This window comes from Ursus americanus, chromosome 29, assembly GCF_024610735.1.
Source record: "Ursus americanus isolate L20-20 chromosome 29, mUrsAme1.1.p, whole genome shotgun sequence".
NCBI classification, from domain to species: domain Eukaryota; kingdom Metazoa; phylum Chordata; class Mammalia; order Carnivora; family Ursidae; genus Ursus; species Ursus americanus.
The window spans coordinates 33,761,612-33,784,471 of record NC_142155.1 but is presented as its reverse complement, the minus strand read 5'-3'; the positions used below and the strand labels follow the sequence as shown (position 1 = coordinate 33,784,471).

The following is a 22,860-nucleotide window of genomic DNA, read 5'->3' as shown; positions in this document are numbered from 1 at the left end:
AATGACGGGACGCCAGCATTGCCTTTGAGCAGGGGAGATGAAAGTGGCCGTGGCCTGCTGCGGGTAGGCAGGTGGGGTGAGCAGGCGGGGCAGGCCCGCCTGATAGCTCGGCACTCAGGTCGCCTCTCTCCCACACCTGCCAGTCCCAAGTCACCTGTATCCTCCAGCTTCCCACAGAAGGGAGGGCAAGGCTCACTGGGAGCAAGAGAAGCCTCCCCCCTTAAGTCAGGGGGGCCTGGGAAAAGCTGGGCTCCACTGGGGAGGATAGGGCTGTCGTGTACTCCTGACGGCAGGCCCCAGGCTTCCAGCACAGCCTGCCCTGGGACCTGCCTCAGTGCTGCCTTGCGCCCAGTGGGGCCTCACAGGAGGGGCTGGGTTCTGGCTGCTGGGGTTTGGGCCACACCCAGGGAGCTGCTGGGAGGTTCCAGAAACCAAGGTGCAGCCAACCTGATCCAGGAACACCCGTGGCACCCACGTCAATTAACGTTTTCTGGCCCCAGAGTACCTGTACCCCCGTTAGGCCCTCCTGACCCCTGCTCTGCTAGAAAGATAGAGAGTTTGGGAGGTGGCATGATGGGGCGAGGGCTGAATGGGTGAGTGGATACGGGGGAAGGGAGGCAGCTGTGAGGAGGGTCGCAGTTTGGAGGCAGGTGGGCTATTCTGAGCAACTCACTTGTCTTCTTAGAGCCTTGATTTTCTCACCAACAAAATGGAATCAGGAGTAGTACAAGGGCCAACACGTTTCAGAGGATTGTGAATAAACAGAGAACCAGTGAATTTTCCAAACGGTCAAGGGCACATGTTGCTGGTTTCCACGACCAACCAACGTTGCATGGGGAATTTTCAATGTGAAGTCCACGGAGCCCTAGTTGGAGGGAATCTATGAACTGCCTAAAATAATGTGTAAAAATGCATGTGGGAGGCGTCCCTTGGGCGGTGAGGATCCATGGTTCTCAGCAGCTTTTTATTTTATTTTTATTTTTTTCCTGTCCCCCATCAGCAGCCTTTTAAAGAGGTCTGGGACCCTACGAAGTCTAAGACCCACGCACGGCGCAAGTCTGTCCCTGTAGTGTTTCAGACGAATTAGCGGAGACCCGTGGTGGCACAGCTTGTCCGAGGCAGTGCCAGAGGTGCGGCCCTGGTCCCCGACCCTCCACTACACCCCTCTGCCCCTCCCAGGCCAGGTGAGGGGAGAGAAAAGTTAGGAAGGTCAGGGAGGGGTGAGTGGCCAGAGGCAGAGCCCTAAGTCCTATGGGATATGGCGCCCCTGTTCTCTGTGTTACCAGGATGAGGGCCTCACAGTGGGAAGACAGGAGAAGGATGAAGCCCCAGGCTAGGGGAGGCCCCGGGAGGCCCCTCCTGGAAGCAAGAGCCGCTGAATAAGTGAGTCATTCTCCTGGTCTCCCTTCCCCCCCAGCTCCAGCCCCACCCCCACTGGGGAGACTCAAAGAAGGAAACACAACTCTCTCTCTGACACTGTCGTGAGATGAACACTCTGGTTCTCAGTTTCGTCTTCTGGAAAAGTTGAAGACACCACGTCAAAGCTTTATGGAAAACTGTGAAAGGCCCCACACAAATGTAAGGTAGTCATCAGCCAAAAATGCAATTTATTGAGCAACTACTGACTGCCAGACACTGGCCGGGTGGTTTGACGAAATTGGCATAAATGTCACCGCTTCAAGAGGCCCGCCCTGGCCACCCGGTTAAGGGAAATCCCCTCCTCGCCCCCACCCTCCAGTTATTCTCACACTCCCTGTGCCTTTCCGTCCCACCACTTATTATCATGCGTGATGTTTCTGGGTGTTCTTTTTACCCCCTCTCTCCTCCACTAGACTTGCCATGAGCAGGAGTCATGTCTATCCATGCTAAGCACGGTGCCCACCACCAGCAATCCCTCAAAGACTTGTTAATGAACACGTGACTATCTCTGATCTTCACAACAGCCTTATTAGGGAGGTGTTATTATCATGCCCATTACACAGAAGAAGAAACTGAGGTTCAGAGAGTCAAAGAGACTTGCTTAAGGATGCAGATTGTTATCACCAGACCTTAGCTCTGCTTCTTCCCCTTTAAGGATTTCAAGAACGAGAGAACCTAAGGGTCAAAAGAGAAAGTGTGGGCCCAGCAAAATGGCTCACCGGCTCAGCCACCACCCCGTGCTCAGCCTTCCCCAGCTGAGCTCTTCCCACCTCTCATCACGCCGAGGAGCTCCGAGTCATCAGTCCACAGCCACAGAGCTGAGGCCAGTCCAAACGGGCCCGTTTATTTCTCAAGCCAAGCGACAGCCAGCCCTTCCCCTCCCTCCAGAGCAACAGACAGCTGAGTCCGCACACCACTCCTCAAGCCGACACAGCAGATAAATTAGCGAAGACTTTTATAAAACATTGTACAGGGAAAATACATACATATATATAGGGCCAGGGCTGGTGTTGGGGTGGGGTTTGCGTCTTGAACACAGGTGACCAGATCCTGCCCCATCAGGGTGCCTGCATTCTCCTTCCCTGAAATCGCTCATCTGCTGTCCCCACAACCTGGTACCTGGCTGGTTACCTCAAGTCATAAAGGTCCAACATCTTGCCCCCAAAGGGCACTGCTTCCTGGCTGCCCCTACCGGCCTCCTCCTGCCTCCTGGATGGGCCACTCCCTGCCCTTCCTCCTTACCGAGGCAGCCTGCCTTGGCCAGGTCCCAGGAATTCGGCCTAGGGAGGGGACAGGGCAGACAGACTGAGGAATACTGTTTTCCTGATATGTGTGGGGAACATATGTCATCCAAACCAGAACTTCTTTTGAAAGCGGATGGGGGTCTAATTCACTGGCAAACAGGCATAAGCCCGCATTGCCCAGGCCAAGGACGAATAGTCACCCTACTGATAGGTCTCACCTGCTCCGAACTGGCCCAGTCCTACCACTCGAGACTTTCCAAAACACACTCCCATCAGCAGCAAAAGCCTCTCAGAGCCCAGCGCCCCTCTCTGCTACCTCGCATTCTGCATCTTCCAGCATCTTCACTATGCAATTTAAAGCCTCCATAATATTGGGGACCTGTAGTGTTGGGATTGGGAAGGAGGGGTGGGTAGGATGCCCCCACAAATTCCCAAATGGGTTCTGGCTGCATTATAGGCCTTTGGTGTCAAGCCCCCAGGCCTTCTGGCTCCTTGGGCCCAATCCCTCAAATCATGGCTGCCTGGGTCTGAGTAGGAAAACAAGACTTTATCCTCTGTCTCCCATCCCATACTTGCCAAGTCTTCTCTCCCTAGGCTTCCCGGCAGCCGAAGTAGCTAAGGGCCAGGGACAGGGAAACGGAACCATCAGCCCTCCCTATCCCCACACTTGACCAGTGCAAAGAACTCTGTTCCCGTACCTTCTCCACGCGTTGTCCATGACTATTCCTGGTCCCACCTCAATGTGCCTTCTATGCTAGGCACCCCAGGAATCAGCTCTTGGGGTGGCAAATGGTGGACAGGCGGAGGCTAAAGAGATCAACCTGCAGTTATCTGCACCCCTACCCAGATGGAGCTGGGCCTCAGCCCTGCAGGAGCACTGGGCAGACAATCAGAGCCATCTAGATGGATTCAGAATTAGTGCCCCACCCCTCGCTTTTAGAACCCGCTCAGTAGGCCATGCTTGTAAAACTGCTTTAAGTAAGTCTTGCTAAAGCAAACAGTACCGGATAGGGCAAACTCAGGCTTCAGGCCCTTAGAAGTTCCTCCTCCCTTTCCTCCTTCCCCCTCCCCTCCCCACGTGCAGACAGTCCACAGCCACACCAGTGCTTTGGGAAACAGAAGCCCACTCTTCATCTTTCCACCTCTTCTCATTCGTCATCTGTCTGTGTTTAGGTAACAAAGACTCCTCCATGTGTGAGGCAGGACCCCTAACACCTGCCGCATCCCTCCCACCCCCACAAAAACAAGCACCCAGATCGGACTCCTTGGAGTAGAGCTGAGAACACCCGGGGCTCAAGACGGGGCCTTCCGGTGGTTCCCCGAGTAGGCATAGGAGATGGGATGGCGGGTCCCAGGCCTCACGGTGAATGTGTTGATGGGGCTTCCATAGTGGGGGGTGCTGTGGGGAGACCTGGGATAGGGGAGCAGGAGAGAGGTAGGTTAATATTTGCAGCCAGTTAACCAACAGCCCTCCCATCTCCCTCAGGGCACAAGCGGAAAAGATGTGTGGTTCAGCACTGTGGTTATCTGTCCACACAAGCCCGGGGGGGAGGGGGGGGATAGGGTGGGTCCACCAGAACTGATTCAACAGACACAGGGCTCCTCCTCCCAGCTAGGCTTGGCTGGCCACAGAATAGTGCCTAATAGCCTTCTGTTCAGAACTCTTCACTCCTAGCCTGGGTCTGGATCCTTCTCTGTGTTGTTGGGAAATCCCCATATGCACGCAAGGGCCACACCACTCTTAGCCTGAAGACCTGAGTCTCTAGAGAGTGGGAAAGAGGAGACAGAAGAGGGGGAGCTGGTGGGGAAAGCAGGAGGGAAGGGAAAGAGAGAACAAGGGAGCTGGTGGGAAATAAGTGAGCAGGTCAGGCAAACCCCCCCCCCCCACAGCGCTCTTTCCAGGTTAAGTGCACCTCGTGTCCCTTTCTCTGCCCAGAAAGCCAGAGGAGTGAAAACCCAATGTCCCCCCAACTGGCGGCCACGGCGGGGTGGGCTCCTCTGGGGCCCGAGGGCAGGGCCCGCATTCACCCGGCTTCCCACCCCGGGCTGCGCTCCTCGCCCCGCCCCCAGCTTACCTGCCCGCCGCTGGGGTGAAGCCGTAGTCGCCGCCGGGCGCCTTGAACTTGGCCTCCCCGCGGGCGGCGCCCTCCATGGACAGCCTCCGCGCGTGCAGGCCTCCAGGGAGCGCGCGGCCCGCCGAGTTGACGCGCCGCATTTCCGGGCCTCCGGGCGGCGGCCCGAAACAGTTGGGGGAGCTCAGGCTGCGGCCAGTGCCGCCGCGGGGCTGCCCGGGGCTGCGGTGGGGCTCCCCGACATACAGGCGCTTCTTGATGAGCGAGCGGCCCCCGCCGGAGAAGCGCTCCAGGCCCCCGGCCCCGGGGTGGCGCGCGCCGGCCGGAAAGCGCGAGAAGCTGCGAGGCGCTGAAGGCTGCCCCAAGTCTGAGAAGTTGGTCCGGGGAGGAGAGCCCCGGCGCCCCAGATACTGGAGGGCCAGGGCCGGGGCGGGGGGCTCAGGGTCGTTGCTGAACTCTGGCGGCGGGGGGATGACCTCAAAGTGGAACTCCCCCTCGTCGTCATCGTCATCGTCCCTCTTGCAGGAAGGGGAAGGAGGGGACGAGAAGGATTTGGGCAGCAGGCTGCCCTGGGGGAGTTTGGAGGATGCCGGCCTTTCCCAGGCTACAGGGGCCTGGGGCTCCGCCTTTGTCCCGTTGTGCCTGAGGCTTGGCTCCGTGCCCTCCGGGTCTCGGCGGGGCTGGGACTTCCACTGACTGGGTATGGTGGCCTGTGCCGACGAGGACAGCTGGGCGTCCTTCTCAGGCTCCTTGGGCAACTTGGGGACCACAGTGAAGGAGTTGGGCCGGCCCTCATTGTGGAAGATGCTGTCAGAGCCTGCTTGGGGCTGGCTGCTGTGGCCACGGAGGCTCCCTGACAGGGAGGACCGGCCCAGGGCCAGCCCTCCTGGCCTCCCCTTCTGGGCCCTCTGCCTGGCCGCAAGGAGCAGAGCCATCGGGGAGCCCGGCTGCACCAGCTCCCCGGTCACCGGATGCCTGAGTTCATCGGCAGGCTGGGCTGAGGTGGAGGGCTTGGCTGGCTGCCCCTGGGGCTCCTTCACCTCCGAAGGTTCCCCTGGCCCTACAGCTGAACCTATGGCCAGCGGTGCTGTCCCCACAGGGACCTCTTGGCTGGGGCTTTTCTGGCTGTGATGGAGCTTGTAGAGAAACGTCACCTCTTCTCCTTGGGGAGATCTCTTTGGTGAGAGGGCTGGAGATGAGAGGGCTCCCAGTATAGGAGGCTTACTGGCCTCTGTGGGGGGCCCTTCTGCTTCTATCTGGCAGGTCGGTGTCGGTTCTTGAGGTCTGGGCTTCTCCCACTGCCCAGCTGGGACCAGGCTCTTCTCTATCAGACGGGATGATGTGGTGGGCACGCTTGTGGCTGCAGATGGTGTGGCAGGCCCGGGCACAGCCTTGGGTGGTGTGACTGGCCCAGGCATGGCCTTGGGTGGTGTGGCTGGCACAGGAGTGGCCTTGGGTGGTGTGGCTGGCCCAGGCGTGGCCTTGGGTGGTGTGGCTGGCCCAGGCGTGGCCTTGGGTGGTGTGGCTGGCCCAGGCGTGGCCTTGGGTGGTGTGGCTGGCCCAGGCGTGGCCTTGGGTGGTGTGGCTGGCCCAGGAGTGGCCTTGGACTGAAGTGGTGTGGTTGGCAGAGGGGTGGTGGATAGCGGTGGCAGATTCTTGGCCACAGGCTTAGAGAAGTTGCCATTATCCCCCCTGTTTTCCAAGATTCTTGCCCCTTCTAGCTGAGGTTTGGGAGGCAGAGACCCGATGCAGGGCTTGGCTTCCTTCTCTGCTGACGAGGAGAACCGGGCCTCCAGCTCACTGCGGATCTGCCACACGCTGGGAGTTGGGGAGTCTTGGGGGATGTAGTCCACAGGAGGGAGGGTTGGGCTGGTGGCAGCCCCCTTGTTGGGCAGGCTGCAGGGACTCTTCTCAGGAACACCTGGGAGGCTCTCCTTCTCTGGCTGGCCTGCGGGAGCCTCTTTCTCTGGCAGGCGGGGGCCCTGCTTGCCCTCCTTTTCCTGAGGGGCCACCGGGGGGCCTGCCCTGTGACTGAGGAGTCGGTCCTCCCTCCTGGAGCCACAGAGATAGGCTGCCAGCTCACTCCGCAGCTTTTCCATCTGGCTGGGTTCCCTCCAGTCCACGGGCGCTGAAGAGGCTGTGTCCTCTGGGCTGGGGGGGTTAGGGTTGGGCTTGGGAGCAGCAGGGCTGGATCTGCAGTTTTTTGTAAACCCAGAAGGTGAAGGAGCTGCCTTCTCGTTAGAAGGTAAAGAAGGGGCAGCTGGGGGGAGTGGCGGTGCAGGGGGAGGTTGCGGGGGTGCAGGAGGGGGAAGGGGAGGGGCTGGAGGGGGCGTCTCAGCGTGTTCCTTAATCCAGGACTGGGACTGGCCCAGCCTCGGGCTGGCTGGTGCTGTAGCCCTGAGCTCCCCTGGGTGGTCTGGCTTAGGGGCCCTATCTGGGTAGACCTGGGATGCGGGCCGGATGTGGAAGCTGGGAGGCAGTGGGAGTCGACTGGGGGCTTTTTTGGTGGCTCCTTCTTCCTCTAGAGGAGTCCCCTGTGCTTCCTGAGCTGGGATGGATGAAGTCCTGATTGGGGTTGGGGGAGGCACCTTGAATGAGCGTGGGAAAGTGAGGTGGGGGTCTGGCTTAGGTCCCAGGAGACTCTCCTTCGGCTCAGCTGGGCTCTGGGGGGGGCTGGTTCTGGGGGTTTCTGGCTGCCTGCCATTCAGTGCTGCCTCCGATTTCCACTTGGTGACACCCCCAGAGGGAAAGAGGCGAGTCCCTGTTGTATGAGGAGATGCTGAGGGTGCTGAGGCTGGCAGAGGGGGTGGTGGTGGGGCTAGAGAGGCCAAGGGTGGGGCAGGAGGAATGAAGTCAGGAGGGGTTGGTGTGGATGGGGAGGAAAGGGAGGAGAGGGTGGCAGGGGGCCCCAATGCTGGGGGCGGAGGTGGGGCCATGCTGGGTGGGGGTGGGGGTGGGGGTTCCATCAGCAGGGGAGGCGGTGGAGGAGCCATGGAAGGTGGAGGTGGTGGGGACTCCTCTCGAGGTTGCGAAGTGTCTGGGGGTGGCCCCGGGGCTGGGCCTGGGGGAGGTGGGGGGATGAGTGGGTCCTGCCCATAATGCCCAGGCCTCAGGTCACCCACAGAGCTGTAGAGTCGGAGGTTGCCGTTCACTAGTGAGCTGGTACCTAAAAAAAAGGGGAGAAGCAAAAAGAAAAGTGGGGGCAATGAAGCCAACCAGCCTTGCCCATCTATGCGGGGCAGCACCCAAGAGAGTAACTGGCCAGCTTCAAGTCTTTCCTCCTGAACACCAGGTGGGGGAGCAGCACTGTCTCCCGTCTCCTGAGCTGTCCTGGGAGTGAGGCTTTCCCTTCTAGGGAGGGGCCCCTGCCTATCGGGCACAGCCCCTGGAGCCTGGACTGAATATTCTCTGCTTCACTCTTCTCTGCCCTGCTGTGTGCGGGGACTCCCTTATCCTCTGGCTACGGGGGGGTTGAGCCGATGGGAGCCGCCGGCAGATCAGAGGGTGGGGGCAGAGAGGCCAGGGCATTGACAACCCCCCCACCCTGGCTCCCTTCTTGATGGGCCACAGTCAGCAAGGGCTGCTTTTCTGTCCCACAGCTCAGAGATAGGAGTAGCTCCCCACTGCTCCTTCGGCCTCTGGGGCATCACCATCCACTTCGTCCCCAAACCCTGCTCACATCCTCGTATGTCACCCCTTTACTGAACACTTTGGTTACCCCCTTTGAGTTGCCATCTGTTTCTCACGGGGGCCTTGACTGATGCAAAGCCAGAAGGGCCGGGGCGCAAATCCCAGCTCTACCACTTACTCAGATGTGTGACCTCGGACACTCTAGGTAACCTTGCTGAGCCTGTTTCATCATCATTTTAATGGGCGGAACGCCAATGCTTTACCACATAAAGCTGTTGAGAAGATTCGTGAGGGAATTCACGTAAAACACCTAAAGGGCTGATCGCGGCGCTAGGCCCACAGTAGGCACTTAATGAGCAGTGACCGCTTTGATTGCTACCACCTGCACTTAGCTTTGCAGACTGTAAGACAGCAGAAGTGGGAGAAACGCAGGAAGTGTTGGGACCAGGGGCAGGGGCCTGGAGACCTTCGCAGTAGGAAGTTCGAGTGAAAGACCCGTAGGAGGGAGCAGGATGCACAAGCAACTCCTGCTTTCCAAAGACCCTGAATCGACCAAGAACCCAGCTTCACACCTCACAGAGAGCTTCTGGAAGAGACTCGGGACTGCAGGATAGAATCGGGGGAGGGGATGTGTAGAGAAAAGGTGACCTGAATACCCAGGTGCTAAGAGATGCCAAGCACCTGTGGCCCCAGCAGCTCACACCTCTCCCTTCTTGGACCTGGACCCCAGTCCCCCACCCCACAGGGTCTGCAGACCGCCAGGATGCCCTGTTATTTCTCTCTTAGAGGCACCTGTCCTCTGCTTCCCCTCCTCTGAGTTTCTAGTCGTGCGAGCACAGAGCATAGCAAACCTGGGGAATGGGAGCTCTGAAGGCTCCTCCCAGCTGTCTGACTTCAAGACAAAAAACACACTGGGGGTGAGAAGGAGAAAAGACTCACATTCATTTAGCTCCCAAGTGTTGGGGCATCTGGGTGGCTCAGTGGGTAGAGCATCTGCTTTTGGCTCAGGTCATGATCCCGGGGTCCTGAGATCGAGGCCCACGTCGGGCTCCCTGCTCAGCAGGAAGTCTGCTTCTCCCTCTCCCTCTGCCTCTCCTCGCCCTTGTGCTCCCTCTCATGCTTTCTCTCTCTCAAATAAATAAAATATCTTTAAACAGAAAAAAGCACCCAAGAGCTGTGATACAGCCGTGAAAACTAAACAAAAAAAGTCAACATGCTGGCCTTCCTGGAGCTTATATTTTAATGGGGCAATGAGCAAAGCAACGATACCATACCTGTGAACCAGAGCCGTATTAGCTGATAAGCAATATGTGGAAAACAGCCAGGAGGGGTGCTGGGGGTACAATTTGAGTAGGGTGGTGATAGAAGACCTCACCGAGAAGGTGACAGCTGAGCAACAGGGGAGTGAGGGAGGGAGACAGCAGTACGTATGTACAGGGGAAGAGCAGCCGAGGCAGGGTGAACGGCAGTGCAAAGACCTGGGGTGGAAATGTGCCTGGTATTGAAGGGCAGCAGGGATACCAGAACGGTCGGGGCACTGTGAGATGGGGAGAGAAAGCAGGAGGGGAGCCTGGGTGAGGCCAGATTCTGGCAGTCCTGGCAAGAACCTTTGCTTTGAGTGACCTGGGAAGTCACTGGCACCTTTCGAGCAGAAGTATGACAAGAAGTGACTAACGTCCCATCCCGGATTTCATTTGCTCCTCCAGAACTGGACTTGTGTTGGCCCCGGCTCATTTGCAGAGACAGAAGTGCAAAGGGTTCAGTGATTTGCCCAAGGAGCAAAGCCACTCCGTAGGGGAGCTGGGACTGAGAGCCAGGTCTGTCTGACTCCAGGATTCTTTCCACCGCTTCATGCTGCCCTTGCCCCTGTCTGGCCTTGGCCCTCACCATCCTTCCCCCACTGGAAGTGAGCCTTAGCCAGCCTTGGCTCTCTTCAACTCCCACCCACTGCAGCCAGTAGCCAAAAGGCCTGGGGACTCCGGCTTTATCGCCAGCTGGGGCGGTGGGCCGGATGCTTGGGCCGAAGGAGGAAAAGAAGATGGACAAGCCCCAGGCCCAGGCCCTCTTACCTGTCACTTCTTTGTCCGCAAAGTCTGCTGGGACCGAGGGGGTGGGCACAGCCAGTCCGTGGTTCTCCTGGGCATTCTGAAAGATGGCAGAGAGAGCAGGGATCAAGGAAAGAGAGACGATTCTTAGGCTGCTGTTCTAGAAGGTTATTTTACTTCTCAAAAGTCAGCAGTGACCTCGTGAATACACTAAAACACAAAAGGGCGAATTTGGGGCGCCTGCCTGGCTCAGTTGGTTGAGTGTCCAACTCTTGATTTCGCCTCAGCTCATGATCTCAGGGTCATGGAATCAAGCCCTGTGTTGGCGTGGAGCCTGCTTGGGATCCCCTTTCTCCCTGTCCCTCTGGCCCTCCCCACCATAAATAAATAAAACCTTAAAAGGGTGAATTTTATGTACAGGTGAGTCTTGTTATTTGCAGTAGTTACGGTCTGTAAAGTCACTTCGAACACTGCATTAGAAAACGCGGAATCCACGCCCCAAAGGGAAATACAGGATTGGGTTCCTGCAAACCTCAGTCAAAGCATTTTCACCAACCGGTTTATGTGTGTTTCTGTCCAAAGACACCTTATTTAATATATACCTGACACGTTGACATTGAACTCACGGCCAACAGCGCTGTAACTCAAGCCCGAACAAAGCTTATCTAACATACACACTTTTTCTGTAAGGCGCATCACAGCCTTCTTGCACTCTTGCACTTAGCACATCAGCACTAGGCTTGAGGGCCATTTTAAACAGTGAAACCAATGACAAAAAGCAAAGACATACAAAAAACACGGCACCAAAGAGCACAGGACCTTTATCTACAGTATGAGAGCTGAAGCAAGAGGGCAAAGTGTCTTGTTTGCTCTCAGCTGCGACCATATGCGTCAGGTGACTCAAATTTTTCACAGCTCCGCCCATGTCCACGGTGCCTGGAGTATTGCTTTAGGGGGTTACAAATAAATTTCAGCGAGTAGGCGAATTTGCAAATACAAAATCCGCAAATAATGAGAGTCGACTGTCGATGAATGATATCTCAATTCAAACAGAACAAAACAAATCTGCCTTGCTCCCCCGTGCATGTCCACAAGTTAAAAGCCAAATCCATCAGCCTGGCCTCCTGTTCAGTCTTGGTTTTCATTAGGTATCTCCAGAGAGATAAATAAATTAGAAGCGGTGAACTGGAATATTTCTAGCACGGCAGATGCCCTTCTGATCTTAAGCCTCACAGACCATAATGTGTTTACACAGCTGTGGGTGTGTACATACTATTTTGCATTCTATTTTTTTTCCAAATACACATTTCCATACATCAACAAAGTCCACACACCTGTGTTTTGAAGCGCTGTGGAGCGCTTTATGGTAGCTTCCAAGGTCCTCGACACCCTGGCCTCATACCTCCCAGCCCGTTTTTATTTCCCACTCACCCTGATAGACCCATCCCGCATCCTAGCTTGGCCGCCCCCCTCTCCGCTACCCTTCCAACCCATACATGGAGTTCATGTACATCCCTGAGGCTGCGTGTAGGTCAGGCTGTGCCCCTCCTCCCACCCTCTCTTTCCACCAATAATACCCCTTGCTCTGTGCTCTACACACATGATCTCCACCACAGCACTCCATGAAGAAGATGCTATCCCCATTTATCAGATGACATACTGAGGCTCAGAAATAGTTGGTAAGTTGTCTATAGTCACAGAATCAGTACGACCGCCCCCAGGTCTGCGGTGCTCACGTTCCTCAGTATTTTGCTTCTCTGAAATCTCTCATCCTTCCAGGGTGAGCGGAGCCCCTCCAGGAGGATGGTGGAGGCGACGGGGCTAAGGGCACTGGCTTTGGAGCCAGACCGCCTGAATTTGAATTCCGGATCTGCCACCTGCTACCTGTGGACTAGCAGCTGGTGTAGCTGGTTGCTCAGGCTCTCTGTGTTTCAGTTTCCCTGCCTATGAGGTGGTGATAAAAATAGAATTTACGTATTCTAGGGCAATCGTGAGGACAAATGACACAATACACAGAAAGCACTTCATTCCTAGTGTGTGGTGAATGCCCGTTAAGTGTGAGCCCACTAAACGCTATTAGCAGGAGCCCTCACTGACCTGATGCTCTTCTTTTTAAAATTTTTAAAAAATTTATTTGACAGAGAGAGAGAGAGCACAAGTAGGCAGAGCGGCAGGCAGAGGGAGAGGGAGAAGCAGGCTCCCCGCTGAGCAGAGAGCCCAATCTGGGGCTCGACCCCAGAACCCTGGGATCATGACCTGAGCCGAAGGCAGACGCTTAACCAACTGAGCCACCCAGACACCCCTGACCTGATGCCCATCAGAGCAACACATTGCAAACAAGGGCCCTCAAAGGAAGATGTTTGTTTGCTTGCTCGGTATTCCCCTAGTTCCTCCAATGAGATGCGGTTGACCTTGGAGCTCAGGGACTATGTCCTATGCGAATCCCCCAAAGCCGGACACACAGTAAGCCATGTTGTTACTCACTCATGGGCTGATGGCGCTAACTCTCAGGCTTCATGGCCTCGTGGCTTCATGTACAAGATGGGGGATTTGAGACAGGCGTTTCGAAAATATCCATGAGACTGGATTACCAAGGGCAGCCTCGGGAATTCTTCTTTGGCCAGTTGAGGGCAACAAACTACTCATCTGCTCGTTCTCGGAGAATTCTGACACTGGACTAGCCATGAGACATCGTCTTTCTCCTGCCTCTCAGTAATTTTTTCCTGCCCCTCCCTACTGGATTCACACGGCCAACACACACCTGTTCTTCACAGCTCTCAAACCCAGCGATCTAGACCAGGGGAAGGGACAGGGGCCAGCCAGTCCGAGGAGGGTCTCCCAAGACATTCTGAGATGCAACACACACACACACACATACACACACACACACACACACACACACACGCACACCCCACTGACTGTCTAATAAACCTTCATCAAGTGTACACCCTCTTTTGATGAGGTGGAGGCCAGACCTTCAAAAGCCATGGCTGAGACTTCTGCTTACTCTTTTGAACATAACTGGAAATTTAAAAGACATGGGGCCTCAGCATAGAAAGTCTTGGATTCCATTCGTGCTCTGAATTTTGCCAGGGGTATGACCTTGGAGGAGCAGTGGTGGCAGTGATATGAAACCATCACTTACATACCTACTGTGTGCCAGCACTAAGAGCTTCCCCTATGTGACCTCAAATCCCTTAACAGAGCCAAGCTGCTAACATAGGCCTCCTGACTCACCTTTTCTACCAATCACCCATTTTCTTCACTTACAAAATATTTCCTACTTGGCATAATGAGGATGAAATGAGATAATATTCCTAACCCAGAAAACCAGTGTTAGCTGAAGGCTTATGTCTTCCAGTCCTCTCTTCCACAAAGGTGAAAAAATTATGGACAATCAAAGCTAAGCTGCCTGGAATCCTAGAAGCATCTTCTGGGTCACCCTGGCTGCTTCAGTATAATTATGCGTGGAAGAGAGAGATGGACAGATTTTATGGGCCGCGGGTACAACTGCCCATCCCACCCTTTGATCTTCAAGAACTCTGGAACACATCAGACTCCCCAGACCACAGGATGGAAGTCTGTCTCACGAGCGGCCTTGGAGTGGGAGTGCAGGCAGAGGTCAGGCTTCTTAGGTTCTCCCCACAGACATGGGGGTCCCAGAACACGCCTGCCACCTCCCTGCAGTGGGATGCTGTGGTTCTCCACTGTTCACCACCCTTGGGGCATGGCCCGAAGTCCAGCCTCATCTGTTCAGGAGCTCCCAGTACGGAAGAGAACTAACCTTGTGTCCCAAGCCCCGGCTGGCCCTGCCCCTGCCTGCTCATGCCCACAAGTCCCAGCGTGTTCACTTAGCTGTCCTTTCCACAGCCATGTGTCCAGGCAAGGCAAATACAAACTCGTTTTCACATTAGTCCTAGAAAAACAGACCCAGAAGGTGAGCTCCTTTCACTCATCAGGGAGACCCAGGGAGCTGGCTTGGATGATGCTGTGTTTCAGTGGGCAAATGCACCAGTGTAGACGGCACCTGCCTCCATGAGTGTTGAATTCCCTGACCTGCCTCCTTGAGCCTCAGAGAACTGAGGAAAAGCCTCCTTAAGAAGAGGGCTTGCACGTGACCCCTAAATGCAACGTGTGATCCTGAATGGGATCCTGGGACACGTGTCATGAAGAACGTTAACTGGGGCAATTGGCAATGACAACATAAACGTGCATTAGCTAAAAGTATCATATAATATTAAATTCCTGAATTTGCTAGTTGTGCAGACAATGTCTCTGTTCTTAGGTTACACACACTGAAGTCTTTAGGAGTTGAGGGACTCAAGGTCTCAATGGTTCAGGAAGACACACTGTGTATATATCAAGGACAGAGGAAGCAAATAAAGCCAAATGTGCTGAATGTGGGTGAAGGCTCTAGAGAGTTCTTTGTACTAGTCTTGTAACTTTTCTGCATATTAGCATTGGTTGAAAGAAAAAGTTACTTAATGCCACTGAATTATACATTTTAAAATGGTTGCAATGATTACTTTTATGTTATGTGTATCTTACAATTAAAAAAAAAGTCAAAAGATAAGACCTTCGAAAGAGAAGGCACGAGAAAGCCTCAGAGCTTCTTCATTCGCTGGATGTCAGCGCCTCACACCATCTTTCTCCCACCGTCTCCAGTACTCCCAGTCTCAGCAGTAATGTTGGCAGTTGCTGATTTCCTAGCACTTACTCTGTATCAGGTGATCTTTCTGTGTTTTCTCTTAACTCATTTACTTTCCACAACAACCTGATGAGATTGGTGCTGTTACCTTTTACAGAAAAGGGCGCTGAAGCACAGAGAGGTTAAGTAACTTGCCCAAGGATCCACAACTAGTTATATATCCGTGTCTTTCCAGACACGCAGTCATCATCCGCACGCCCAGCTTGTCACCGGATTCTGCCAGGCGCTTCCCAGGTCCCTCTCTTCTTGCCACCCCTCAGGCTCACCCCTTCTTCAGTCCTCGCTGTCTTTTACCCAGACAGACAGATAGACCAACTACTGTCATTGTCTCCAGATACTTCCCTGGCCTCTGCCTCACTCCATTCTTTAAACCCTATGCCAGGATGTTCTTTCTGAAATGCATCTCAAAGCGGTTCACTTCCCTGCTCAGAAACCTTCCACTGGTCCAGAGGCCGAAATTCAAGTACCTTCACATGGCATTTGAGACCTTTCATAAGTCGTCCCTTCGGCAGTTCCTGCCATCTTCTCCCCACCTTCTCCACAAACCCTGGGCTCCAACTAGTGGTTCTCATCTTTTTCCCACTCCAGTGTCCGTGGGGACCGGATTCACTCACAAGCAAGTGGGCTCCTTGCAGCAGGGACCCCCAGTAAGCCAGAGACACCACCCTTCGAAGAGACTCTCTGGAGGTTCTGCGGGTGGGTGAACTGGCACAGAATGGACAACGCAACAAGTTTGTTAAGTGAATGAACTCCTGGATGAGGGAAAGAGGGGAAGAAAGAATACAGGAGAGATGGAAATCCTGTCTGTGTTCTGGAACCAGCCCTACCACCAACAAACTCAGAGCAAAGTCACTTGTCTCTCTGGGCCTCCCTGCCTCTTCTGTAACCACTTGCCCAGGGCGACTTCACCCATCGTGCTCTGTGATTCCAGGCCCATAAGGTGTCCTGCCAGTGACTCTGCTCACCCTGTGCCTCGTGCGGTGGCCTGGGCACTCGGGGCCAAGCCTCCATGGCAGGGGTTTAGGACAGATGTCGGCCGTCGTCTCCAGATCGGTCTCTGTCTCCCAGGAGGGGAAGAAGCAAGTGGGGTAAAGGAGGAGTTCCTGAAGCTGCTTTTCCAGGAGCCACAGGGTGAGGCCCAGCTGACCTCAGACAAGGGCCTTTGCCGAGGTCGGTGGAGGAGCTGGCAGTGTGCCTCCCTGGGCGCGCTGAGAAAATGACAGAGCCCCGTGCCCTGGGGCGCTGCCGACAGGGGCTGTCGGGCACCTCAGACAGGCTCAGGGGAGAGTGGTGTGTGGCCCTTCGAAGATGGCAGCCCACATCAACAGAGGGCCACACCGACCCGTGCGCGGAGAAGCCAACCGAGAACAAACGAGCCTGTGAGCACCGCCCCCTCCCCAGCCCCGGGCCCGCGGGCGGCAGGCCATGGCCACGCCCCTCCCGGCTGACCACGCCCCCGGCCATGGCCACGCCCCTCCCTGCTCAGCAGCCTCAGAGCCTTGCCTGCTTGGAAGCCTGGGGCAGAGTCCAGCCCGGGCCCTGCAGGGTGGGGCCCTCCACCTGAAACTGGGCCTCTGCCCCTCCCTGTCCCAACACCGCGACAACGCCTAGAAGCTCTAAGATCATTGATCACCTCACTCACCCTGTTCATACAGGGTGCAAGCAGGCTCCCAGCTTTATACAAACCATCACAGCCTGATATATTGGAAAGTTATCAGCAATGATTATTTGCTGGGGAGGATGGGGGTGGAGGCAATTCCAAGAATATTTATATTTATTTTCTTCCTTATACGTGTCTTTAGTTCTCAGTTCTTAACAATGAACCTCTGTGTCCTTCATTAAAAAAAAAAAAACACAATACAATAGTTGTTTTTTTTTTTTTTAAATATGAAGTTGGGGCACCTGGCTGGCTCAGTTGGTGAGCATGCGACTCTTGATCTCAGGGTCGTGAGTTCAAGCCCCATGTTGAGCCTACTTAAAACAAAACAAGACAAAATAACATGAACTTTGGAGTCAGACAAACCAGACGGGCTCCGTCGTCTCAAAGGAATCAAAGACCATATCTGACACGTGGTCAGTACTCAAGAAGTATGCCCCTCTCTTGCCTTCGGAGGCTCAGTTTTCTCATTTGTAAAATGGGGATGATCTCACTTCCCTTAGGTTTGTTAGGACCCCAGAGGCCACCACACACCTAAAGAGATCCTGCAGAGTTAGCACTCCAGAAAGGTAATTTCCCACGGGCTTTCCTCCCTCAGGTCCTAACACCGCAGTGGTCGGCAGTGTCTCCAAGTCTCCAAGCCTCTAGCTTGCTTGTAGCTGCAGAGAGATGCTTCCCTGTGGTCAGGCTAAGTCACTGAAAATGCCTGCCCTTTGACTACAAACATTTCAGAGTTGAGGAGAAGAGGAATGGTGGAACACACTCACTGTTCGAGGGTAGGTTACCTTCCCCTTAGAGTTTTATGGGGTCAGAGTCCCACCAAGGGCTCGGGGGGACAGGACTCACTCCACTGATGGCTCCAGTCCTACCCTCTTGGCTTCCTCCTGCCTGGGACACACACATCCTCATGCCTGGGATTCCTCAAAGTCCAGCCAAACCCCAAGGGTGGGTCACCAGGGGCTGGGCCAACGGGCACCATATGGTTGACCTTGGGCATGGGCCAACTCTGAGTCTTAGCCGCACAGTGTGGAATGCGAGCCTCCTCACCAGGTTGCTCCTGGAGTGTGGCTGGGGCACCTTGGGATGGGGTGTGGAGCTGCAGAGGGTAAAGGAAATGACCCTGAGTCAGATTGAGAGCTGGCCATGGTTGGGGGAGACCACTGTGGACTGGGGGAGCAGGGGGATGGAACTCTAGAGTGAGAGCCACAAGGGAACCCTCCTCCAAAGCCCCAGCTGGGTGAAGGCCAGCTAGGTGTTGCCTGGCCTTGAAGGGCACTGTGAGGGTAGGGGTGCCGGGCAGGGGCAGGAGGCAGAGGGTCAAGAAAGACAACCGTGTGTTCTCCACAGAGCAGCTTCGCGGAAGTGGGCAGCCGGTGAGCATTTTATTTCGGCCTCCACTCTGGCCTCTACCCTTCGTCACAGCTCCAATTCCCTCCTGGGGGTCAGAGAAGAATCTCCACTAATGAGGCCGTCTTCCTCTGAACCTACCTGCTATGCCAACCTGCTCATGAACGCAGGGCCCTCCCCCCGGCTCTGTGCCATGAGGGCCCTTCTTTGGCTCCCTACGGGGTGAAGAGTCTATGGGATCAAGGGGACATGCCCTTAGAACCCAACCCGCCCCCTTCTTGACCTTGCTCCAGGCACCAAGGCCCCTAGAACCCCCTGCTTCCCTGAGCCCACTTCTAGAGCTTCTTCCCCAGTTAGTCCTCCTGAGTGTAGCCCAAGCTGGGGTGTGCATATCCCTGAGCCCATAGTGGGGCCACGGGGGTGTTGTCTGTGGGTAGGACGAGGGTGCAGAGGTTCACGGTGAGGGAAGGGGCCAGGTGGGTAGAGGAGGCAGTGGGCTGCCATGGGTTGGGAGGCTCCATGTGCACTCCATTCTGTTACAGGCCTCTGACCCCCTCCCCCACACAAACACACAGGGCTCCCTCACCCCGCAACCCTTCCAGCTAATGTCAGCCACATGAGTCAGTCAGAAGCCAACACTGGCTGCCCTGCTTGGCTCATCCTAAGGAGCTTGAACCCCAGCCCCAAAGGGAGCGTGGACTTTGAGTACAGAGATGAGCTGAAAGGGGGTCCAGTGGAAAGCAGAAATCAGGCGGACTTTGAGCTGCCAGGCGAAGAGGAATGGGGGAAGGATCCAGAAGCAGATGGAGCTTCCTGCCCCCAGACCAGCCTGACACCTCCCCAGGCACAGCCAGGCCTGCCTGACTCATAGGGTGGGGTGACCCAGGGAGCTCTCACCGCCTGCGGCACCCTGAGGGACCTGTCCAGCCAGTTTCCCTATATTTGCCACATTGGCATTTAATTGTTAATTCCTCACATGCGTCACCCTGGATATGGTTTGATTCAGACCAGGGGAGGGCAAGAGGGAGCCCTAGAGAGAAATACAAGCTTCCCACTACTGGCTGTTCTGTCAGCTCAGTCCTGGAAATCTGCGGCAAGCTCTGGCTTGAGCCCTGGGCCCGGCTTCCCCTCAGGGGTAGCGGTAAGTGGAGAAAAAGGATCCTTCCTCTACTCAGCCCAGGCCCCTGGTGGTGTGGACAGGACCGGATTGGGAGGAAACCTGGTCTCGGGTCCCATCTCTGCCTCTACTGTGCTGTGTAACCTGGATCCTCCCCTCCCCAGGCCTGGGTTTTCTCATCCTGATGAGCGCCAAGGTCCTCCCCAGTTCTGAAGTTGGGTGATTCCGATCCAGTTCTTCTGAGCTCTTGGAGCAGGAAGTAGGGTGGCTGCAGGGCCGCCCTTTGCAGCAGTGGAAACAGAGCTCAAGCAGTGAGTGATCTAGGTGTTGGGAGGGGCCTGGCTGCTTGTGGGGCCGCCTGCCTCTCCATTAGGAGTTATTTAACACAGAAAGTTACAGCTGGGGAGACCCCGAAGGACCATCTGGTGTAACCCCCATGGATGGGTGAGGAGCCAGGGACCGGAGGAGAGGAAGGGCTTGGCCCTCAGCCACCCCGCAGCCCAGGTGCAGAGCCCAGACTGGTGCCAGCTCCTCGAGCGTCACTTGGGCCCCATCCCAGTCACTGGGGGATCCAGAGGCACTTTTCATCGCTGGTCTTTGGCTGCGGCTGCCTGAGGAAGTATCTCTTAGTTCTCTGCCCTTCCACCTCAGATCAGAAGCATCTGCCCTGGCCTTGCCCTGCCTCCTCCCGCCCTCCCCTCTCGCACCCATCCCCTTGCAGGTCCGTGTGAAGGGCTGGCCGTGAGGGTGCGTCCAGAAGGCAGCTCAGGTGCATGCAAACCTCGAGGAAGAGCGTGGGCCTGGCCGGGCCTGTCACCTGGTTTCTTGGGCCCTGCTGCCTTGCGCCTCCCCTGCCCCAGGGAAGCCTGGCCTAGGACGTGTGCTCTGAGTATGGGAAGGGAGGACAGGGAGGGGCGAGGCCTGCTCGGCCAGGACAATGTCAGGCAGGGAGGGCTTGGGCACTGGCCCGGCTGCCCATCCACCCGAACTTGGCAGGGCTGTGGGGGCGGGCTGTGCACGAGTGTGTGTCTATGTGTGACCCCACACCCACATGGAGCTTCTGTCCTCCCACTTATTCTCCCAGTCTCCTGCCCCAGCTGGAAGAAAGCAAATGCCCTGGCCTGGAGCCCGAGGGAGAGGAATCGGATTCCCCTCAATCCAGGAGCAGCTGATGAAGGATATTGGGGCTACTGTGTATCTGGTGACCTGAATCAGGAGCACAGGGATGTCCCCAAGGTACAAGCCATCAGGCCAAGGATTCCTGATCTGAAGATGCATCATAGGTGGGCTTCTGGGGGCCTGAGAGGGGCCTCTGCCGAAATTGTAAGCAAAATTGCATAGATGTGGTCTATGACCCCAAAGAGGCAAGAGACTCTGGTTCAGAGAGGCAGACAAGAGAGATGCAGGGAGTTCCACAGGTTGGTGCTGGGAGGGAAGAAAAAGGCTTCTAGATTGTAGGTGGAGGGGAGCACAGGACGGCCTGCATAGAACTTGGACCCTGGAGCCTGGCTGTGGGGCTCCAAACCCCAGCTCTGCCACTTATGAGCTGTGTGACCTTAAGCAGTTTACTTTCCCATTCTGTGCTCTAATTTCTCCATCTGTAAAATGGATAGTGGCTAATGACGGTGTGGCTCTGTTAATGCACTGGAGGCACTTGGAATGGCGCCCAACACACAGTAAGTGCTCCGTATGTGTGAGCCACGATCCCATGGCCGTGCCACCGCAGGGGACCTTGCAAGCCGCAAGGATTTGCTGGGGAGAAGCCCCCATCTCCTGACTGGCTCACAGGCTGGCCTGGAAGACTGGCCCCCGGAAGGCAGTCTTGGATCTCCAGGCCGGATTGGCCAGCCAAGCCCACTCCAGTGTCCTCCCCCCACCCTCCGCCACCCCCACCCTCCAGCCTGTGCTCTGCTGGAGGGTCCAAACCAGAAGGGGTAGGGCAGAAAGGCTGGGACAGGCCCTAACTACTGCAGGGACCCAAGGGGGTGTGTCAGGTGGAGCATTTGGGCCCATCAGAACGAACTCGGCTGCACCTCAGTAACTAACCCTTCAGTGGCTGGAGCCGCTCCAGGGGCAGCAGCCCTTTATTTCAATATTCTAACAACCAGAACAGGCATGGCTGGGGCAGCCTGGGCCCACGCCACCGTAACTCTGAGTATGTGTCTTGGGGGTAGGTGAGGGGAGAGAATCTAATTCACCCTCCACAATAGAAAATCTCAACATTACTTCATCTGCATTTATGGGGGCAATGACGCCTGTAACACGTTTATGCATCTCTGGAAATAAAGTTAGGGCCTGGCTCATTTGCTTTACACCTTTTTGTGGGTGGTCTCGTACTTTCCATATTTGTCTGTAATTTCCACAAGTTGCTTTTGTTTATTTACTTTTATTTTATTTTTTTAAAGATTTTATTTATTTATTTGAGAGAGAGTGAGAACTAGAGAGAGAGAAAGAGAGCACACACAGAGGGAGAGGGAGAGAGAGAGAGAGAAGCAGACTCCCCGCTGAGCAGGGAGCCCCATGCAGGGCTCCATCCCAGGACGCTGAGATCATGACTTGAGCTGAAGGCAGACGCTTAACCAACTGAGCCCCCCAGGCGCCCCTTATTTTATTTTTATTTTTTGAGAAAGAGAGAGTGTAAGGGGGGAGGGAAGGGGCAGAGAGAGAGGGAAAGAGAGAATCTTTAGCAGGCTTCATGCCCAGCACGGAGCCCGACGTGGGGCTCCATCTCAGGACCCTGAGATCATGACCTGAGCCAAAATCAAGAGTCCGACGCTTAATCGACTGAGCCACCACAAGTCGCTTTTGTAAGCAGAAAACAAATTAAAGTTGTATTCCCAGAGCTCTGTGTGCTCAGCCCTCCACATACGGGCCTTGGGGATGCAGCAAGGAGAATATGACTCAGTGTCTCCCATCCAGAATCTCGGGGGTCTGGTTGGTGAAGCTGGACAACCCCCCCCCAAAAAAAATCAGGTGACGAGAGAGAGGTGGTTGTGGCAGGCAGTGGAGCGACCAGATGCCTCCACAGTCTATGTGGCACAAATGCTCATGGCCACCAGTCATAACATTGTCCCAGCCAGGAGCCAGGCCTGACAGACAGGGCTGGACCTAGAATTTAGGCTCTAGACCTGGGCCGTGCAGTCCAGTAGCCATTGGTCACAGTGAAATGTCACTCATCGAAGTGGGATGCATGTGTAAGTACAGTACCTGAGATTTCAAAGACTTAGCACGAAAAAAAAATGTTAAACCTCTCAGTAGTATTTTTTTGTTTTGTTTTTTGTTTTTATTTGACAGAGAAAGAGAGAGCACAAACGGGGAGCAGCAGGCAGAGGGAGAGGGAGAAGCAGGCTTTCCGCCGAGCGGGGAGCCCAATGTGGCGCTTGATCCTAGGACCCTGGGATCATAACCTGAATGGAAGGCAGACGCTTAACTGACTGAGCCACACAGGTGACCCTCAGTAGTATTTTTAAACATATATTTAATGTTGAAATGATAATCTTTCAAATATATGGGATTAAGTAACATATATTATTAAAATTAATCCTGCCTATTTCTATTTACTTCCAGTGTAGCTACTAGAAAATTTCAAATGACATATGAGGTTAGGGTTAGGGTTAGGGT

General features: G+C 55.3%; 1 protein-coding gene across 1 annotated transcript in view; it reads right to left on the bottom strand.

The window, feature by feature from the left end:
* Positions 1-2,357: 2,357 nt before the first annotated feature.
* The window catches only part of C29H6orf132 (chromosome 29 C6orf132 homolog), a 32,510-nt gene continuing 12,007 nt past the window's right edge, over positions 2,358-22,860 (bottom strand). Inside the window, exons 3-5 of the mRNA XM_045777039.2 lie at positions 10,435-10,510; positions 4,739-7,901; positions 2,358-4,074 (exon numbers count right to left, since the gene is read on the bottom strand). Coding sequence (XP_045632995.2) covers positions 3,957-4,074; positions 4,739-7,901; positions 10,435-10,510 — 3,357 coding nt within the window. The 3' untranslated portion in view covers positions 2,358-3,956. The remainder of the gene's footprint in view (positions 4,075-4,738; positions 7,902-10,434; positions 10,511-22,860) is intronic.